At 53.3% G+C, this 17,973-nt stretch overlaps 1 protein-coding gene across 4 annotated transcripts in view; it reads left to right on the top strand.

The window, feature by feature from the left end:
* RGS12 (regulator of G protein signaling 12) overlaps positions 1-17,973 on the top strand; it is a 118,270-nt gene that overhangs the window by 22,123 nt on the left and 78,174 nt on the right. For all 4 annotated transcript variants that reach the window (XM_033856582.2, XM_033856583.2, XM_019951309.3 and 1 more), the window contains exons 2-3: positions 2,998-3,142; positions 5,372-7,349. In XM_033856582.2, coding sequence (XP_033712473.1) covers positions 5,472-7,349 — 1,878 coding nt within the window. In that variant the 5' untranslated portion in view covers positions 2,998-3,142; positions 5,372-5,471. The remainder of the gene's footprint in view (positions 1-2,997; positions 3,143-5,371; positions 7,350-17,973) is intronic.

A 17,973-nucleotide genomic window follows, 5' to 3' on the forward strand; every position in this document is an offset into this window, starting at 1 on the left:
GCGAGAGCGGCTGCTGAAGTGAGGAGGAGGGGGGACGGAGAAGGCTGGGGGTGGGCCGTCCAGGTGGGTGGAAGGTGTTGGGGACAGGGGGATGGTGCGGCGGGGTGGGAGGGACGGCCTGGAGGGGGAAGTGGGGATGACCGAGGCACTGCCTGGTGCCTAGAAGGGTGGGTGGGCTTAGGCGGATGTTGGGGCCGAGGAAGAGGAGAAGGGTGCTTCCAACAAAGGTGTGCTTGGGTGTCGACACGCAGAGAGAGGTGATGGGCGGCTGAGAGCTCAGGAAATGGGTTTGGCGCTCAGGAGAGAGTTCCGGGGTCAGGCCTTGGGGTCACCCACGTGGGGGCTTTGAGTTCAGAGAGGAAGTGGGTCCTCAGGGAGAGGGGACAGGGACAACGGAGCTGACAGTGCTGCCCCATGCGCGGAGCGCAGCAGCTGGGCTGCCTCCCTGGAGGGTCCCTTGGGAACCGCTCACCAGGCCGCGTGGCCCGAGCAGCAGCTGTGCAGACGCCCTCGGGAAGCTGCTGCCGTCGGAGCCTCCGGGTCCTGGTCCCCTGCGGAGAGGTCTTCACAGGAAGAGACCGTTCCCTCCTGAGGCAGCCCCGTGTCTGGCCCAGTCTCACACACAGTGGGCGCCCGGTGACACCGATGAACAGGTGAAGGGTCTCCCCGACGCCGGTGGGGGGCGTCAGGTGGCAGGCAGTGGAAAAGGGGCCCTTTCAGGATGAAAGCTTGGCGAGGGCGTTGGTTGTTGGTGGCAGTAAGGGGCCCGGAAGTGGCCCTGATGAACGGAGTCCACCCGCGCGTCCTCCCGGGTGGTTTGGGCACTGCTGCAGGCGGAGTGGCCGTGGGCTCGGGAGGGCTTCGCAGGGGTCGGGAACGGGCGCTGGAATGGACTGGGGGGATGAGGCGGCCGGAACACAGGGACCACCAGCGTGCATCCTGGCGTGTGTCTGCTGGGGGTGTGCTGGGTCCTCCGTGCGCGTGTGTGTCCCTGAGGGGTGTCGGGGGAGGTAGTCTGTGGCGGGTGCTGGCGCTGTGGGCACTGCTGGGGTGGTGGTTGTAGGTAGCTGCTGGGACACAGTGGCTTTGGGGATGGGTTTGAGGAGCAGGGGTCTGCTGCTGGGCGCGTCCCACCACCGCTCCGCTTCCTCTCTGAGCCCCTCTGCGTGGGGAGAGAGGAAGCCCAGAACAGCCGGGTTCAAGTCCACCTCTGACACTGATTAGCTGTGCAGCTGAAGACAAGTTACTTCACTTCTCTGTGCCTCCGTTTCCTCCTCTGCAAAATGAGAATAATAATCGTACCTACATCATAGCGACGTTTCACCCACACGAGTTAGTAAGTGTAAAGCCCCCAGAGCGGCGCGGCGCACGCCGTGGACTGTGTGGCTTCCCCACTGCCGCCGTTCCGGGGCTGTCTTGCCCTTATTCCTGGACTTCCCGCGTCTCCTCCGTGCGCTGGGTGCTTTCTGCCTCCTGGTCCTCAGCTTCTCTCCCTCCCGCTCGTTTCCGCGCCCTGTTGTGGTTGTTCTTTGTTGCTTTGGTCTTTTGACCCCGTGCTCAGCTCGGCCTGTTGCCCCGTGAACATCTGTCACCTTTGCGGCACAGCCATGAGACCCGCAGCGCCGTCCCCACAGATCGCCCATCTCATGGGCAGAGGTGGAGGCCGAACTGCGGCTGTGCCAGTCGCCCCCTCCTGGGATGGCTTTCCCGGCCCATCTGCTGCAGACTCCTGGGCACCCGAGCATAGGGCCGGGGCTGGCACTCGCCCTGCTCCGGAGTGACGGCTGTTCGCCTCCTCTTGCCCCTCCCTCTCTGGGGACGGCGGGCTGCTGGGCAGGGCTGGGACCCTCTCTGTAGCTTCTTGGTCTGGGGCGCTGCCTGGCCCAGGTAGGCATTCACTCGGTGCCTGTGAGTGGAGAAATTCATCAGGACAGGACTCATTTTTGCCAGATCTAAACCGTGGAAAGGGGTAGGCACCTGGTGTTTATTTCTAGATCTCGTTGGTTTGAAGGATGAGTGGCTGACGGTGGTAGCGGGGTGTGCAGAGAGGGGAGGCCCTGGTGTCCTAGCTGACTGAGCCATCGGGAGGTGGCCCTTGGAAGAAGCACTTCTTTCCGACCTGGTTACCTTTTCTGCGAAACAAGGAGGCTGGCTAATTAGATGATGTCTTCGTCCGCTCCGCTGCTGTAACAGAATTCCCTACACCGAGGGGCTTAAACCACAGGCGTTGATTTCTCCTAGTTCTGGGGCTGGAAGTCCGAAATCAAGGCGCTGGCAGATCCGGAGTCTGGTGAGGCCCACTTCCTGGTTCCTCACATGGTGGAGAGCAGAGCGCAGGGGCTCCCGGGTCTCCTCTGGAGCCACAGGGACACTAGTCCCATCGTGGGGGCTCCACCCTCATGACCTCGTCCAACCTGATCGCTGCCAAGGCCCTGCCTCCGGATCATCCCACTGGGTTAGCATCTCCACGTGTGAACTTGGGGACACAAACACTCAGCCCGTAGCAGACGGTCTCAAGTCGGGGTGTTGCAAGTGCTGTCACCCACGTGTGGATCACCTGGGCCGTGCGCAGTGGGTCGGGGCTGGCCTCTGCTCAGAGCTCGGAAGCCGGGGCCTCTGAGCGCAGGAGCGAGAGCGGGAGCCCGGGTGGCAGACGTGCCGGGTGAGGTTGGAAACTAGCGCCCAGGGGTTTCTTCTGAATTTCACTGTCTGTTCCACCAGTTTTACTATTAACTGGTACAGTTTAAGGAAAAATTAACCTGTAGGTTGGATTACAAAATGTGATTATTAGGTATCAAGATATTACTAGTATGAATTAGAAACTATTTTTAATCGATAGAAGAGCATGACAGTAAGAGTCTAATAGAAACGTTTGGGTAAACCACCTACAAGACTGTCATTGAATATTGTGTCACACAGTGTTGTGACTCCATGGTGGTCGGATGAATCATGGAGTAATTCTGCATATAAAACTGGGAAATTATTTTTTTCATACAGGCAACATCTGTTACTGTTTGGAAGAGAAAGCCAGGGGTTTTCTGTTCCTGGAGGAACCAGGAGGGCCTCGCTAACCCTGTCCCAGTGAGTTCACGGTGACAGCCTACACTGCTGGGAGCCAGACGCTGTTGTGAGCATTTTTCAGGTGGGATGTGTCATGCGTGCACTGCATCCTCTCTCCCCACCAATAGGGCGATTCCCCTTTTGCGAGTTCTCCAGTGGTTGCTGAAACAAGTGACCACAAACTCAGTGGCTTGAAACAACTCAGATTTACGCCCTTACAGTCTGGGACCAGGAGTCCAGAATCAGTGTCGCGGGCGGAGGCCGGGTGCGGGCAGGGCTGGTTCCTCCTGGAGGCCCCTGGCGAGGCCCCTTCCCCCCCTTCCAGGCCCGTTGCTCTGCTCTCTGACTCCCCCCTCCCACTGCCCTCCCATCTCCCTCTGCCAGGACCCTGTGATCACGGCCCCCACCTCCCCGCCCCCGGCGAATCCAGGGTGACCTCCCATCTCGGGACCCTTCACTCCATCACATCTGCAAGGTCCCCTCGGCCACGTGAGGTGACAGGTTCCAGGGATCTGGACGTGGCGTCTCTGGGGTGTTGTGTAGCCCACACCCCTTTAGAAGATCCAATGAGAAGACCCTAAAGCATGGTTCACGGCAGACTTTAATATACACATTTTTAATGATGAATATTAAATAGTTAAATTCCAGTCCTAATATTTAAATGATTAATTCAGCATCACTTAGGTATTGAATAACATGGTAGTTTATAAATAAATTGTCTTTTCACTCTTATTGTCATGAAGTAATTCTACTCAAGCACGCATCCTGCATGTCAGTGTTTTGTCACTTGCAGCTGCTCCTGAGTCATCGAATAGTATACTTTCCATTTTGTCCAGTTCTTTCACTTTTTGGTGTGTATACATCAGTTACTCTGAGTTACGCTTCTGTTACTGGAAACTTTATCCCAAGACGTGAGAATTTCTCCTGACAACTTTAAAACAATTATTTAAAAAACATATACTCTTTAAAAAACATGTTCTCTTATGTTTTGGATCTTCACAATACAATCACTCACTGTATTGCTTTTCAAAGTGATCTCTGAAGGGATTTGTGGGGAGAGGAGTCCTCCCAGCGGGCCTGGCTGCCGCCCTCTGCGAGGCCCGCGTGCGGGGCTGGCCCTGGGCTGGCGTCCGGGAGCTGGGGTGTCGGGATGGGGGGCTCCCTGGGCCTCCCCTGCTGTGTCTGTGCTGACACCCTTCCCCCCTCCCCGGGGCTGGAGTTCGGTGTGTGCCCGGCAGAGGGGCCTGCGGAGCCTGCGGGCCCGCAATGAGAGCCCCGGTTCTGAGTCTCTGACGAGCTTCCCTGGGGACAGCGTGTCGCTGGGGGTGGAACGCGGCCTGCGTGACTCCACGGGACGGGGTTCTGGAAGCTCGCCCCCAGGCCCTCTCCCTTCGGTGGTTCTGCTTCACAGCCCTTCGCTGTGATGGATCAGAGCCTTGAGTATACGTGAGCCCTGCGTGTCCTCCTGCTGGAAGCCCAGCGGTGGTCTTGGGGATCCCGACATGGGTTTTTTTTCAGTGACAACCAGTACTTTCTATTGTGAAGTCATCCCCCTGGAACAGTTAAGTTTAAATTCCTTTGCTCTTTTTGGTTGTTTCCTCTGTGCTGTCAGGCAGCCTCTATAGTATCAGGTTGGCCAAAAAGTTCCTTTGTGTTTTTCTGTAACATCTTATGGGAAAACCCAAACGAACTTTTTTGGCCAACCCAATATTTCAGACTAATGTGTTTTCTCCACATGGTGCTTTGTTCAAAATAAATTACTTGAGCGAGGGTGGTGGATATGAGGGAAAACAAGCTGACAACACTTCCTGGGGGAGAACTTTGCGTGGAGGGAGCTTGTGATCAAAGACGGGGCTGGACTAGGGGCCACGCAGCTGCCTTTCCACCCTCGGCTCTGCCCCTGGCTCAGTGTATGGCAGGGAGCTCCGGGGAGCTGGGCACTGGTCCTTGGACCACACCCTTGAGTGATTAGGGTCCAAGGGCTCTCCTCTTTCCATCCAGACAGGGAGGAAGCAGATTCTACGGGAGTCCTGTGTTCCTCAAACCCGGGGTGGGATTAGCCTTGGCGAGATCCGAGTTGGGCAGGATACCAGCCCTGGGAAAGGCCTTCTGCTTTGGAAGATTTCTTAGGCTGACTTTAAGATTTGCTGCACAGAGGTAGTGTGTCTCCTTCACGTTGACATTTGTGTGGCAACGAGAGACTCTTCCCGTGACGGTTTTGTTGTGAGGTATCTTTTTATGTTTGGGTAGTAGCAGTAAGCAGTATAAATATGAGATCTTTAACAACGAGCTCTTCATTCTTCTTCCTTAGGGCATTATTTCAAGGAGAACCATGGTAGCTTCCAGCATTCCCTGAACCACGGATCCGCCGGCCTAGTGAGCTATGCTCCTGGTCTCGGAAGCACTTTGAGATGTACAGAGCGGGGGACCTGGGGGAGCGGCCGCTGCTCGGGACGGCGCCCCCCCGGACGCGGAGCGTGGAGGTGGCCAGAGGAAGGGCGGGGTACGGATTTGCGCTTTCCGGGCAGGCGCCCTGTGTGCTCAGCTGTGTCATGAGAGGCAGCCCTGCGGATTTTGTGGGCCTCCGTGCTGGCGACCAGATACTTGCTGTCAACGAGATCAACGTGAAGACAGCATCTCATGAGGACGTGGTGAAGTTAATTGGGAAATGTTCTGGTGTCCTGCACATGGTGATTGGTGAGGGCATCGGCCACCTGGAGTCCTGCTCCAGTGATGAAGAGGTTGGATTTTATGAAGGAAAAGGCTGGCTGAAGCCCAAGCTCGACTCTAAGGCGTTAGGTATAAACAGAGCAGAGAGAGTCGTTGAGGAAATGCAGTCCGGAGGGATTCTCAACATGATCTTTGAAAACCCTGGTCTTCGAGCAAGCAGTTCAGAGCCCTTGAAGTTGAAACAAAGATCCCTTTCAGAATCAGCCACTGGGCGATTTGACCTTGGCCATGAAGGTGTAAATAATCCAAATACCAGCCTGCTAGCTAAGGAGGAGATACCGAGAGCTGTGAACGATGATTCTGTTTTCAGCGTTGGGCTGGAGACTCACGAAGACTTTGGGGTGGACGCGAGCATTTTGAACGTGGCCATGGTCGTGGGCTACTTGGGCTCCATCGAGCTGCCGTCCACCAGCTGCAGCCTGGAGTCGGACAGCGTGCAGGCCATCCGGGGCTGCCTGCGGCGCCTGCGGGCCGAGCAGAAGATCCACTCGCTGGTGACCATGCAGATCATGCATGACTGCGTGCAGCTCTGCACGGACAAGGCTGCTGTCCTGGCCCGATACCCGGCCGAGAGGCTGGCGTTCAGCGCCGTGTGCCCAGACGACAGGAGGTTTTTCGGGCTGGTGACCATGCAGGCGGCCGATGACGGGAGCCTGGCGCAGGAGGAGGAGGGCGCTTTGCGGACGTCCTGCCACGTGTTCATGGTGGACCCGGACCTGTTCAGTCACAAGATCCACCAGGGCATCGCCCGGCGCTTCGGGTTTGAGTGCACGGCCGACCCTGACACCAACGGCTGCCTGGAGTTCCCTGCGTCCTCGCTTCCAGTCCTGCAGTTCATCTCCGTGCTGTACCGGGACATGGGCGAACTGATTGAGGGCGTGCGGGCCCGGGCCTTTGCGGACGGGGACGCAGACGCTCACCAGAACACCAGCACCAGCAGCAACAGCGACAGCGGCATCGGCAACTTCACCCACGAGGACAGAAGCAGCCGGGTGCTCGTGCTGGACCTGGGCGCCAGCTCGAGCAGGCACGGCCCCAGCGGCAGCGCCTGGGAGGGTGTGGTCGGGCGGGGCTCCCAGCCCTGGGGCGGCCCCTGGAATGGGGCCTTCGGCCACGACCCCGAGGGGGCCCCGTTTGAGGCTGCTCTGCAGGCCGACAGGTGCCGGGACCTCGGTAAGCACCTGGGGCCCACTCCTCACGTGGAAGCCCCCCCGGCATCCTTGCGTTGCTCGGTTCCTCCTTCCAAGAGGGGCGCTGCGGGCCCCGGTGGTGGCTTTGGCCAGCGATGGCTCCCGGTCCACGTCCTGCAGGAGTGGCAGTGCGGGCACACCAGCGACCAGGAGTCTTACACGGACTCCACCGACGGCTGGTCCAGCATCAACTGTGGCACGCTGCCCCCTCCCATGAGCAAGATTCCCGCTGACCGCTACCGGCTGGAGGGCAGCCCCGCGCAGCCCGCGCCCAGCACCCAGAAAAGGGACTGGGCCAGGAAGGCTCTCGGGATGCAGAACATTTTCGGCCCCCATCGAAATGTTAGAAAGACTAAGGAAGACAAAAAGGTAAGCCTGTTAGGGGAGGGTCCGGAAAGGTGAGCGTGCTCTCATAACTCGGTCAGTTACTGATGTGCGACGGCACCTTCATTGCCCAGTTCCCAGTCCTGCCTTCCTCTGGCTGCCCTGGCGGCCTATGTCGGCTTCAGGGCACGTCCGCCTGGATTTGCCCTGGCTCTGGGCGGGGCGGGGCGGGACGTCAGGTGGGACAGGTGGTGGTGGAAGAGATGGTGACCTCCTGGCCAGGGTGAGGCCCTCCTCCCCGCTGCCCACCCTTTCCTGCTGCCGTGGGTGCTGGAGGGGCCTGTTCTGGCAGCCCCTTTGAAGCCCACTTCGTCTCTGGCCCCAGTGGCTGAGGCCTCACGCCCTTTTGAAGCGAGAAAATTCTGGAAGCACAGAGACTGGTCGCTTCAGGACGGGGAGCTTCACCTTGGTGTTTCCTTCATTGAGAAAGTCCTTCATTGAGAAAGTCCTGCTACGAGAAAAACGCCAGCTGAAGTTGGCAGTGGCTCGGCTTGAGCATCAAACAGCTGGGGGCGGGGCTGGGAGCTTGGTTCCGAGTCGGGGGAGGGACTCAGCACGGCAGGAGGGCTGGCCCTGGCAGGCTGGGGCGGTGCTGGCGGGGCAGGCTGAGACGCAGCCGCGGATGAGAGGAGGGCTGGCCCTCAGCTCGCTGGCTTGGAAGGAACCGTTCTCAGGGGACCTTTGTGATTTAAAACACCTTTTCTGCGTTTGTTCACATTTTTGTTCCCAGCAGCTGAAAATCCCACAGGAAGACCCTCCAAAGACTGGAGGAGTGCTGTGGCCTGGGCCGTGGAGTGTGTTGAACGTTCTGTTCAGGATCCGTCCCCTTCCCAAGTCTTACTATTTTTCATCGTAGAACACATCAGAGAAAACTTAAAGACGAAGGAAAGGACAGGCCTCCCGTAGTTTTAGCTCCCCTAAATGACCATGTAACACTGTGATGTATCTAAGCGTAGATTTGTGCTTTTGTATAAAACACAGTTGTAGTCACGCAGGTTTTGACTGAATTCCTACAGTGGCCGGGCTAGCGGGACTTCTGCCCTTGTGCGCACCTTCCCTGCCGTTCCCTCGGTGGGACTGCATGGGCTGGGCTCTCCTTTCACCTGCAGTGTGGGCGGCGTGGGCGGCAGCTTCGGCCTGGGCTTCCCTGGTTGGGGGAGGGCTTAGGGAGGGAAGGCCCTGGAAGGTGGCTAAAATGTTATCAGAAATTGGGGAATTCACCACCTCTTTTAACATAACCCACAAATGGGTTTTCTCCATTGCCGCTGTGCATGTGAACTGTTACACTGGCAGGAATAAGTGGTGTTTGTCTGGCAGACTGCGGTGCACCCTCGTGCCCGTTCACTTGGTGGCAATCCCCACAGGGCCTCTGACCTCAGGACACCCAGAGACAGGGTGCCGTGCTCCCCGCTCTCCAGGCGAGGTGACCGGTCCTTGAGGGCTAAGTGACTTGTCTAAGGCTCAGCAGTCAGGAGGGAGCAGATTCATGAGTCAAACCTTGGGCTTCGTCGTCTCTCGTGTTTTGAAGCCTTTATTTTTGAGAGCAGTTTTAGGTTTATAATGAAATTGAGAGGGAGACACAGAGAGTTCTCTCTACCCTCAAAGGCGTGCAGCCTCGCCACCATCAGCCCCTCACCAGAGGGTACCTTTGTCACAGTCAGTAACCCCGGAGTCCATAGTTTATATTAGGGTCGCTGTCGGTGGTGTGCATTCTGTGGGCTTGAACAGATTATAGTGACGTGTACTCACCATTGTAGAATCACACAGGGTGGTTTCACTGCCCTAAAAGTCCTCTGTGCCCTGCCTGTTCAGCCCTCCCCTGCTCTCCCCCAGCAACCACTGATTTTTTTCCCTGTCTCCGTAGTTTTGCCTTTTCCAGCTGTCGTATAGTTGGAATCATACAGCCTGTAGCCTTTTCAGACTGGCTTCTTTCACTTCGTGCTATGCATTGACGGTCCCTCCACGTCTTTTCATGGCTTGATCGCTCATTTTTCTTCAGCACTGAGTACTATTCCGTTACGTGGAGGTACCACAGTTGATGTATCCATTCACCTTCTGAAGGACAGCTTGGTGGCTTCCAAGTTCCGGCAACTATGAGTAAAACTGTTATAAACATCTGTGTGCCTGCAGGTTTTGGTGTGGACATAAGTTTTCAACTCCTCTGGGTAAGTACCAAGGAGTGGGATTGCTGGCTCGTGTGGTGAGAGAATGTTTAGCTTTGTAAGAAACTGTCTTCCAAAGTGGCTGCGCCGCTTTGCATTCCCACCAGCAGTGATGAAAGTTTCTGTTGCTTCACATTTGGGCCCCAGTTTGGTGGTGTCAGTGTTCAGCGTTTTTGCCGTCCTGACGCGTAGGTAGTGGCATCTCACTGTTGTTTTACTCTGCATCTCCCCTGATGGCATGTGAGGTTGAGCATCTTTTCATATGCTTACTTGTCATCTGTATATTTTCTTTGGTGAGGTGTCTGTTGAGATCTTTGACCTATTTTTAACAGATTGTTTGTTTTCTTACTGTTGAGTTTTTTTTTTTTTAAGAAACAGGTCTTTAGTTCCTTTTTTTAAATATAAATTTATTTATTTATTTGTTTTTATTTTTGGCTGCGTTGGGTCTTCGTTGTGGTGTGTGGGCTTTCTCTAGTTGCGGCGAGCGGGGGCTACTCTTCGTTGTGGTGCGTGGGCTTCTTATTGTGGTGGCTTCTCTTATTGCGGAGCATGGGCTCTAGGTGTGTGGGCTTCAGTAGTTGTGGCACGCGGGCTTCAGTAGTTGTGGCACACGGGCTCAGTAGTTGTGGCTCGTGGGCTCTAGAGCGCAGGCTCAGCAGTTGTGGCACACGGGCTTAGTTGCTCCACGGCATGTGGGATCTTCCTGGGCCAGGGATTGAACCCGTGTCCCCTGCATTGGCAGGCGGATTCTTAACCACTGCGCCACCTAAGTTCTTTGTTTATTTTGAGTAAACAAAGTCCTTCATCAGATGTGTCTTCTGCAAATATTTTCTCCCATTCTGTGGCTTGTCTTTTCATTCTCTTGATACTGTTTTTCACAGAGTAGAAGTTTTAAATTTTAATGAAGTCCAGCTTGTCAGTTCTTTCTTTGGTGGTTCGTGCCTTTGGTGTTGTACCAAAAAGGCATCACTAAACCCACGGTCGTCTGGGTTTCCTCCTGTGCTATCTTCTAGGAGTTTTATGGTTTTTTATTTTACATCCAGGTCTGTGATCCGTTTTGAGTTAATTTCTGAAGGGTGTAAGGTCTGTATCTAGATTCACTTTTTTTTTTTGCATGCGGATGTCTCTTGTTCCAGCACCGTTTGTAGAAAAGACAATCATTGCTCCCTTGTATTGTCTTTGCCCCTTTGTCAGAGAGCAGTGGACTGTACTTAGGAGGGCCTTGGGCTTCTTTTTAATGTTCTTTAACCTTCAACAAAAATGTAGTGAAAACGAAGGTATTGGCTGTTATTGCTTATACTGTAACAAAAGAATGAAGTGCTTGACATGGGACTGATGCTTCCAGCGCTGGAAAGTAGCAGTGTAGCGTTCAGTGTTTGCAGCGCGCTTTATCTCCTTATTTGCCCTATGAGCTCATTATCTTACTGACAAGGAGAGTAGGGTTTATACACATCGAGCGACTTGCCCACAGTCAGGTGGCGTTCCTTTCGTGACGTGATGGGACACATGATTTATCTAAAAATAAGTAGTAATAAATTGTATTGTATTGCGTTCCAGCTCTAATCTCTGCAAGTGTATCCATAGGTCTTTGCTAACTGGGTTCCCCTGCATTATTAGTGCAGTCTAATCCCACAGCCCCTGCTGGAGCGGCAGAAGCTTCCAGGGTCCTAAGGTGGGCCTCCTGGTGTCCCTCCTGGCCTGGCTCTAGCTGGCTGGCGGCTTGTCAGGATGAGCGGAGGACAGGCCAGGAAGGGATGGAGGAAGGAAGTGCTGGAAATGCGAAGAGGAAGAGGCGTTAGGAGCAGGAGGGGGAGGGGCCAGAGGCTGTGGAAGGTCGAGCAGTAGGTGTCCAGAGTTACTGTCAGTTCCTCTCCGTGGTGACAGTGGCTTCAGTGTCTTACTCTGTGCAAAATCAGGCTGTGTCCGCCAGGATCTGGCCAGGAGACAGAAAACACACCAGCGATTTGGACAGGGAGACGTTAGCCTGAAGAAGTGGTAGCCAGACCAGAGGTGGCCCACTGCCAAGCGAGCGCTAACGGAACCCCAGGGAGGAAGCGGCAGAGGGGCGAGGGCGGCAACCAGGCGGAGCCTTAACACCAAGGGGAGGAGGCCGAGGGGCTGCAGCCAGGGCTGTCCGGGGAACAGGCTGCCGGAGAACGATGGTCCTGAGCAGGATGTGGGCACAGCCTGCTCCCGCCGCCCGGAAAACAGCCCGACGGGAACCAGCGCAGCCCCGCTGGCAGAGCCGGCCACAGAACATCGTCTGCAAGGCCCAGCTCCAGGGTCCGGTGCTGGCAAAGAGGTGTGCGCTGGGCGCTAAGAGGCGAGACTCGGCCGCCTGGCTCAGCCCAGCATCTGGCGCCCTCTGCACACAACATCTGATCTTCGCGCAACCCAGAAACTCAGCAGGGCGTCCCACGCAGCTTGCAGCTGTCCTGGGAGCGGAGATGCGCTCTCCCCACCTTGCTGTTTGTTGCTGTTTGTTTAGGGGCTTTTCTGAGCAAATTCTGTCCGGTGCATTCTCTGTTGTGTGTGGCCGCGAGGTCTCGGCTTGGTTCGCTTAGAGGTCAGCTAGTGACGGGCAGAGATCTCCTTCGATGCCTGGAGCTGGTCAGTCTCGGTCTTTGCCGAGGGGCCTGTGTGTGTGGAGCCTTCAGTGCTCAGCCAGGCAGCTGATGGCCCCGCTTGGGCCTCCACTCCTGCCGGTGCAGCCGCAGCGCTGCGCATGGGCACAGCCCTCCATGGCCTCGGGGGTTCTGGGGAAACCTTGGAGCTTTTCACACCCCTAGGGGACTTCTCCCCGCCCCCCCCCCCCCAGCTTCTCCTTTTAAGCCAGCCTTGGCCGCCTGTGCCGCTGAGGCGTGTTGCTTGTGACCAGTGAGGGGCAAGCACAGCTGATCCCAGGCCTGGGGAGCGGCCACTGCCAGGACGCCCTCCCCATAGCGCCCTCTCTCTGTCTCTGTTTCTGTCTGTCTCTGTCTCTCTCGCAGCCAGGATGGTCTTTCGTGGTCTCTGTGTTATGATTGCTTCCACGTTGTGCGTGACGCCCTTTGTGTTAAATGTTCCCTTGGAGAGTCTGGCGCGCGGCCTTCCTGTTGTGTTGCACAAAGCCAGCCCGCTCTTAGAGGGGCTGCACCACTGCGCTCAGTCGCCAGCTGGTCTCTGCGTCCTGCCAGTTCTCTGTCCAGTCAGCCGTCTTTGCAGGATGCTCCTTTACCAGGGCTCTGTCACTGTCTTCTTGGTCCTTTATACCCTAGCGCAGTCCAGATCCCGGCTTTCTGGGACCCCGCACTCCTGTGGAAGCCTGGAGGGAAACCGGCCAAGGAGAAGGCCCACTTCTCCCTCACTTGCTCGTTCAGGTGGACACGTCTCCGCCTCTCAGGCTCTTTCATTACACTGGTCAAGTGGGAGGTTTACAGAGGGAATGCTCGGCATTTTGACCTCCTCCCAGTCACATCCAATGCTCTGACTCCTAGTGCGCTGACCCGGGCAATGCTCCTGAACTGTTTCCTCCTTGGGGAGCCCTGAGATATTGGGCTGGGGGCTGGGAGGGCATCACCCGGAGACTTAGCTGAGTGCATGACATTGTCGACGAGAGTTAAATAATGTTTATAAATGGATGCTTTTCCATTTTATTAAGTTTGTTAAGAGTTTGGGTGGGGCTGCCCAGGGCTGGTGTGGGGGCTCCCCGTTCATCAGGGGCCAGGTTCCCCGGCTGTGCCTCCACTTGAAGGTCAGACGGAGACACAGCTTCCGCTACATTCCAATCTGCAGGAGGGGGGAGCCTGCAGGAGGAGGGGGGAGCCTCAAGAGGTGGGGGGAGCCTGCAGGAGGAGGGGGGAGCCTCAGGAGGTGGGGGGAGCCTCAGGATGTGGGGGAGCCTGCAGGAGGAGGGGGGAGCCTGCAGGAGGGGGGAGCCTGCAGGAGGGGGGAGGGAGCAGTGGAGCCCCAGCAGAAGCTGCACAAGCTCTTGCTGCTTCTCATTGTCCAGGCCTCGTCACGTGACTGCACCCTGCTGCAGGGGGGGCTGGGAAGTGTGGCTGCACAGACAGGTGTGCAGCCCAGATGTCCATCACTGAGAGGGGACTGTGGCTCTGGGCTCTGCCATGGGGGGTGGCGCGGGGTATTACCCACGTGGAAAGCCCCCCAAGACGCCCGAAGCGAAAAAGCAGGTCACATGTACGTATTTAATATGATCCCGCTTTTGTGTAACATATTTCAATACCCTCCAAATAAACCTATGACATTTTAAAGCATGCATATATTTATATGTAAGTATATAGAAAAAATTAAAAGGAAACACTCCAAACAGATAGTAGTAGTTACCTCAGGTTAGTAAGTGAAAACTGGGAAGCGTCCAGGACACTGTAATTTTATTTTGTGTTGTTTTGATTTTTTTATTATGGGAATCTGAACATATTTTACTTACTAAAAATAATGCCTTCGGAGAAACAAATGAAAATTACTTTCTTAATTCTTTTAATGAGAGCAAAGTGAGGATTGGTACTGGAAGCTGTAGTGGTATTTCTATGGCATTGCTAATGACATCATCAGCTATCCAGCCAGGAGAGTATTGGATTCAACAGACAGATCTTGTGCAGTTTTTCTAGTACAATGAGAGGAAGTTTTAAAATAGATTCTAAGAAAATTCTGGAGAATACTAAAAAGGCCAGGTTAGGGCCCCATGATATAATTCCCTCTAAAAACAGCAGCTTTGATCTTCACTCCTTGTAAACCATGCCCTTGGGCAACATTGCATCACTCTCTGCCCAAGCAAGAGGAAAGGAAGCGAACAACGGAGAGAGAGTCAGCCGGTCTGGGGAGATAACACCACCGGGCAGAGGGGCCCGGGCCGGGGACGGGGGTCGGGCTGGGAAGGGCACTCTGGGCTCCTTAGCTCCCTATGGGCTCGCTCTGCGCAAGGCCTTCCTTCTGACCACGTGCACTGAGCGCTCTCTGGGGGGCTCGGTGCTGCGTGTGGACCTTGAGACCCAGGCCGGTGGAGGCGCTAGGGGGAGCAGGGGAGAAGCGCTTGGGCCCTCCTGGAATAGGCAGGGCAGGGCTTCCCAGAGCTGGACGCAGTCTGTAGGACGAGAGTGGGGGACACTGAGGTGAAGGAAATGGGAGCAAAGGAGCAGAGACACAAAGCAATGCCACCCCTTGCTGTTCTTTGGTTTTGTGTAGTTTCCAGGAAAAGGGAGAATATTCAGAGCTAAGTGGCCACTGCCAGAATCAGAAGTGTCTGAAGTGCTTGAATCCCTTATTGATTAGTTTTGCTGTTTCTTCAGCTTTGTAAAAACGGCTTTATAACACAGTCTCATGCAAGCTGTTTTGAAATCACTGAATATCATTTCAAAGATTTATCCATGATGCCATCTGCAGCTGCAGTTCATCATTCTAACTATGTAACCTTCCATTGTGTGAGTATACCACCATCACACACCCACACACACACACAGAGCCATTAACAAAGTGACTGATGATGCGTTGGTGAGCCTTCCCGCACACGTCTCCAGGCATGTATGTGAAGGCGTTTCTCAGGGTCTGTCCAAAGAACGGAATGGCTGGTTTGTCTCAGGGCCGGGTGTTAAGCTTTTGGTCTCTGTATCCGTTCATATTGACAGTAGACGGGTCTCTGGAGAGACACAGCTTGAATTACTGATGTACAATACGACAGTGGTTCCCCCGTGCCCAGTCCTTGCCCTGGACTGGAGCAATGAGAACCACATCGGGTATCACCCCTCAACTCCCCAAACAGGGATCCAGGAGATTATACACGTGCTGCCCCCTTCCCCTCCTTAAGGGGGAGAGAAACCGTTACTCTAAGCAAATCCTCTTTCTAGACAGGGGAAAAATCCTGGGTCTCTCCTCTCACCCTTTGCAGTGCAGGTGGGTGTCTTCAGGAGGGACATAAGATCAGCCTCTTTGGGAGGTGTTCCAGGCCTCATTCCTTTGAAATGTCAGTCTCACCTGGAGTTCTCACCATCTCTTTGGTCATAATTTAACTGCTGAGTCCCAGGACGTGGAAACTTTTAGTACAGGTCCCAAGTCTCAGTAAAATTTGCTCAGAATGCTGTAACCGTGCAGAAACATGCTGTTTTCCTGGCAGTCCCGTACCAGCTACTGTAAGAACTCAGATCGCTCCACATCCTTGCCGAAGCTTGCCTTCGCCAGACTCCTCCAATTTTTGCCCCAATCTATTAGTTGTAAAATGGTATCTTGTTGCGGCTTTAGTTTGCATTTCCTTGAGCACAAAGATTTGATTTCCTCTTTGTGAGGGACCTACTGAAAACTTTGCCCATTTTTCTGTTGGGTTGTCTTTCTCTCTAATTGGTAGGAGTTACAGGTTTTGGCTATTAACCTTTGCCGATTACAAGCGTTCCGTGAATGCCCTCTCCATGTTCCGTGTCCTGTGGCATTTTTTTTTTTTTTTTTGCGGTACGCGGGCCTCTCACTGTTGTGGCTTCTCCCATTGCGGAGCACAGGCTCCGGACGCGCAGGCTCAGCGGCCATGGCTCACGGGCCCAGCCGCTCCGTGGGATGTGGGATCCTCCTGGACTGGGGCACGAACCCCTGTCCCCTGCATCGGCAGGCGGACTCTCAACCACTGCGCCACCAGGGAAGCCCTGCTGTGGCATTTTGATGAACAGAAGTTATTCACTTTAATGTCATCCAGCTTGTCAGCCTTTATCTTGCACTTTTGACATAACACATTCACTACTACCCTGAGGACAGAAAGATTTTCTCCTTTTTTTTCCCCTAAACTTTTTTGGAGTTGATTTTTGTGAATGGAATAAGGTGGGTGGCAAGTCCATTTTTTCCTCTATGTGGTCGACCGGTTGTTGGAGCACTAAATTCAGGCTCTCACGAGGCCCAGTGGTGCCCTCTGCCGTGTGCCGTGTGTTCACATACGTGGGTCTCAGTTCTCTGTCCTCCACTGCCAATACCCCAAATGCACTTTACCTTCAAAATTGTACCTTTGTAGTAAGTCTTCGTATCTGATAGGCCAAATCACCTTATCTCATCTTGGCTTTGCTTGAGCCTTGCTCTTTCATATAGATTTTACAATCAGCTAATAAATTCTCCAAAAAATAAAATGCTATTGACTTTTTTATTGGGAGAACTGACATATGTAGGATATTGAGTCTTCCTATCCATGAAAATGGTATCTCTCTTCATTTATTTAGGTTTTCTTTATTTTCTTTCAGTAAAGTTTTATAGCTACCTTCATAAATGTTGTTAATTAGATTTTTTTCTTAGATTATTTGGCCAGATTTATTCCTAGGTACCTTATATATTTTATTACTATTGTAAATGGGTGCCTACTTAAAAATTGTAAATGTTAACTTTTGTGATATATAAAAGTACAATTGATTCACTGCTTTCTTTGTGCAGCTGCCTTGCCAGGATTACTTCTGTTCGTATTTGTTAATACTTGTCATCATGAATGGGTGTTGAATTTTGGCCTTTCTTTTTTGGTTCTTTTTGTGTTCATTGAGACAATCAAATGGGCTTCCTCCTTTAAAATGCTAACGTGGTATATTACACTGATAGAGTTTTGAATATTGAACCATGTTTGCATTCCTGAGGTAAGCCTAACTTGTGCTTATCTTTTTATACACTAATGGGTTTGGTTTGCTAGTATTTTTGTAAAATTTTTGAATCTGTGTTTATGAGTAAAACTGTCTTATAGTGTTCCCTTCTCTCATTGTTTTTGTCTGGTTTTGATATCAAGTTTATTCTAACCTCATAAAGTTACAAAATCAATGGTGGCATTTTTCTCCCCCTTTTCCTCCTCTTCTTCCTCACTTTCTTCCTTTTTGGTGTATTGAATCTCTTATTTAAAAACCCTATTAGAGATGAGATCTATTTTGTCTGTTATTAACATAGCTACACAAGCTTTCTCTGAGTCAGCATTTTCTGTCCTTTTCTTTAAACTTTTCCATTTCTCCATGTTCTAGGATTGTTACTATGAGTGGCAGGTAGTTGCATGTTTTTCCTGATCCAATTTGACATTCTGAGATTCAAGAGTAAGACTGTAATAAATTGGCAAATTTAGTCCATTTATATTTATTGGGATTACTGGCATGTGTAGTTTTGGTTCCATGATGTTACTGTGCACTTTCTGTAAGTCTGTTTTTTCCTAGGCTCTCTCCTCCTTTCCTGCCTTTGTGTTTTGTTTTCAAGGCTGTTGTTGGTTTTCCTGCTTTCTTCATCACCTCCTTTATTGGCTTGGACGTTTTGCCACACACCTTGTTTCTGTCTTTTTAAGGTTTTCACTCTTGATGACTGCCTGGCTCTTAGATATTTATTGAATAAACAAACATATTCCTTAATTTTCTGTCTCGAGTTGGATGTCCTTTCCTACATATTCACCCTTTTCTTCCTTGAGCAGGACACCCAGTCTTGGCTTCTTTCTCGAGAAGGTGATTCACTGTGACCAGGAG

The sequence above is a fragment of the Tursiops truncatus genome, chromosome 5, assembly GCF_011762595.2.
Source record: "Tursiops truncatus isolate mTurTru1 chromosome 5, mTurTru1.mat.Y, whole genome shotgun sequence".
Lineage (NCBI taxonomy): Eukaryota > Metazoa > Chordata > Mammalia > Artiodactyla > Delphinidae > Tursiops > Tursiops truncatus.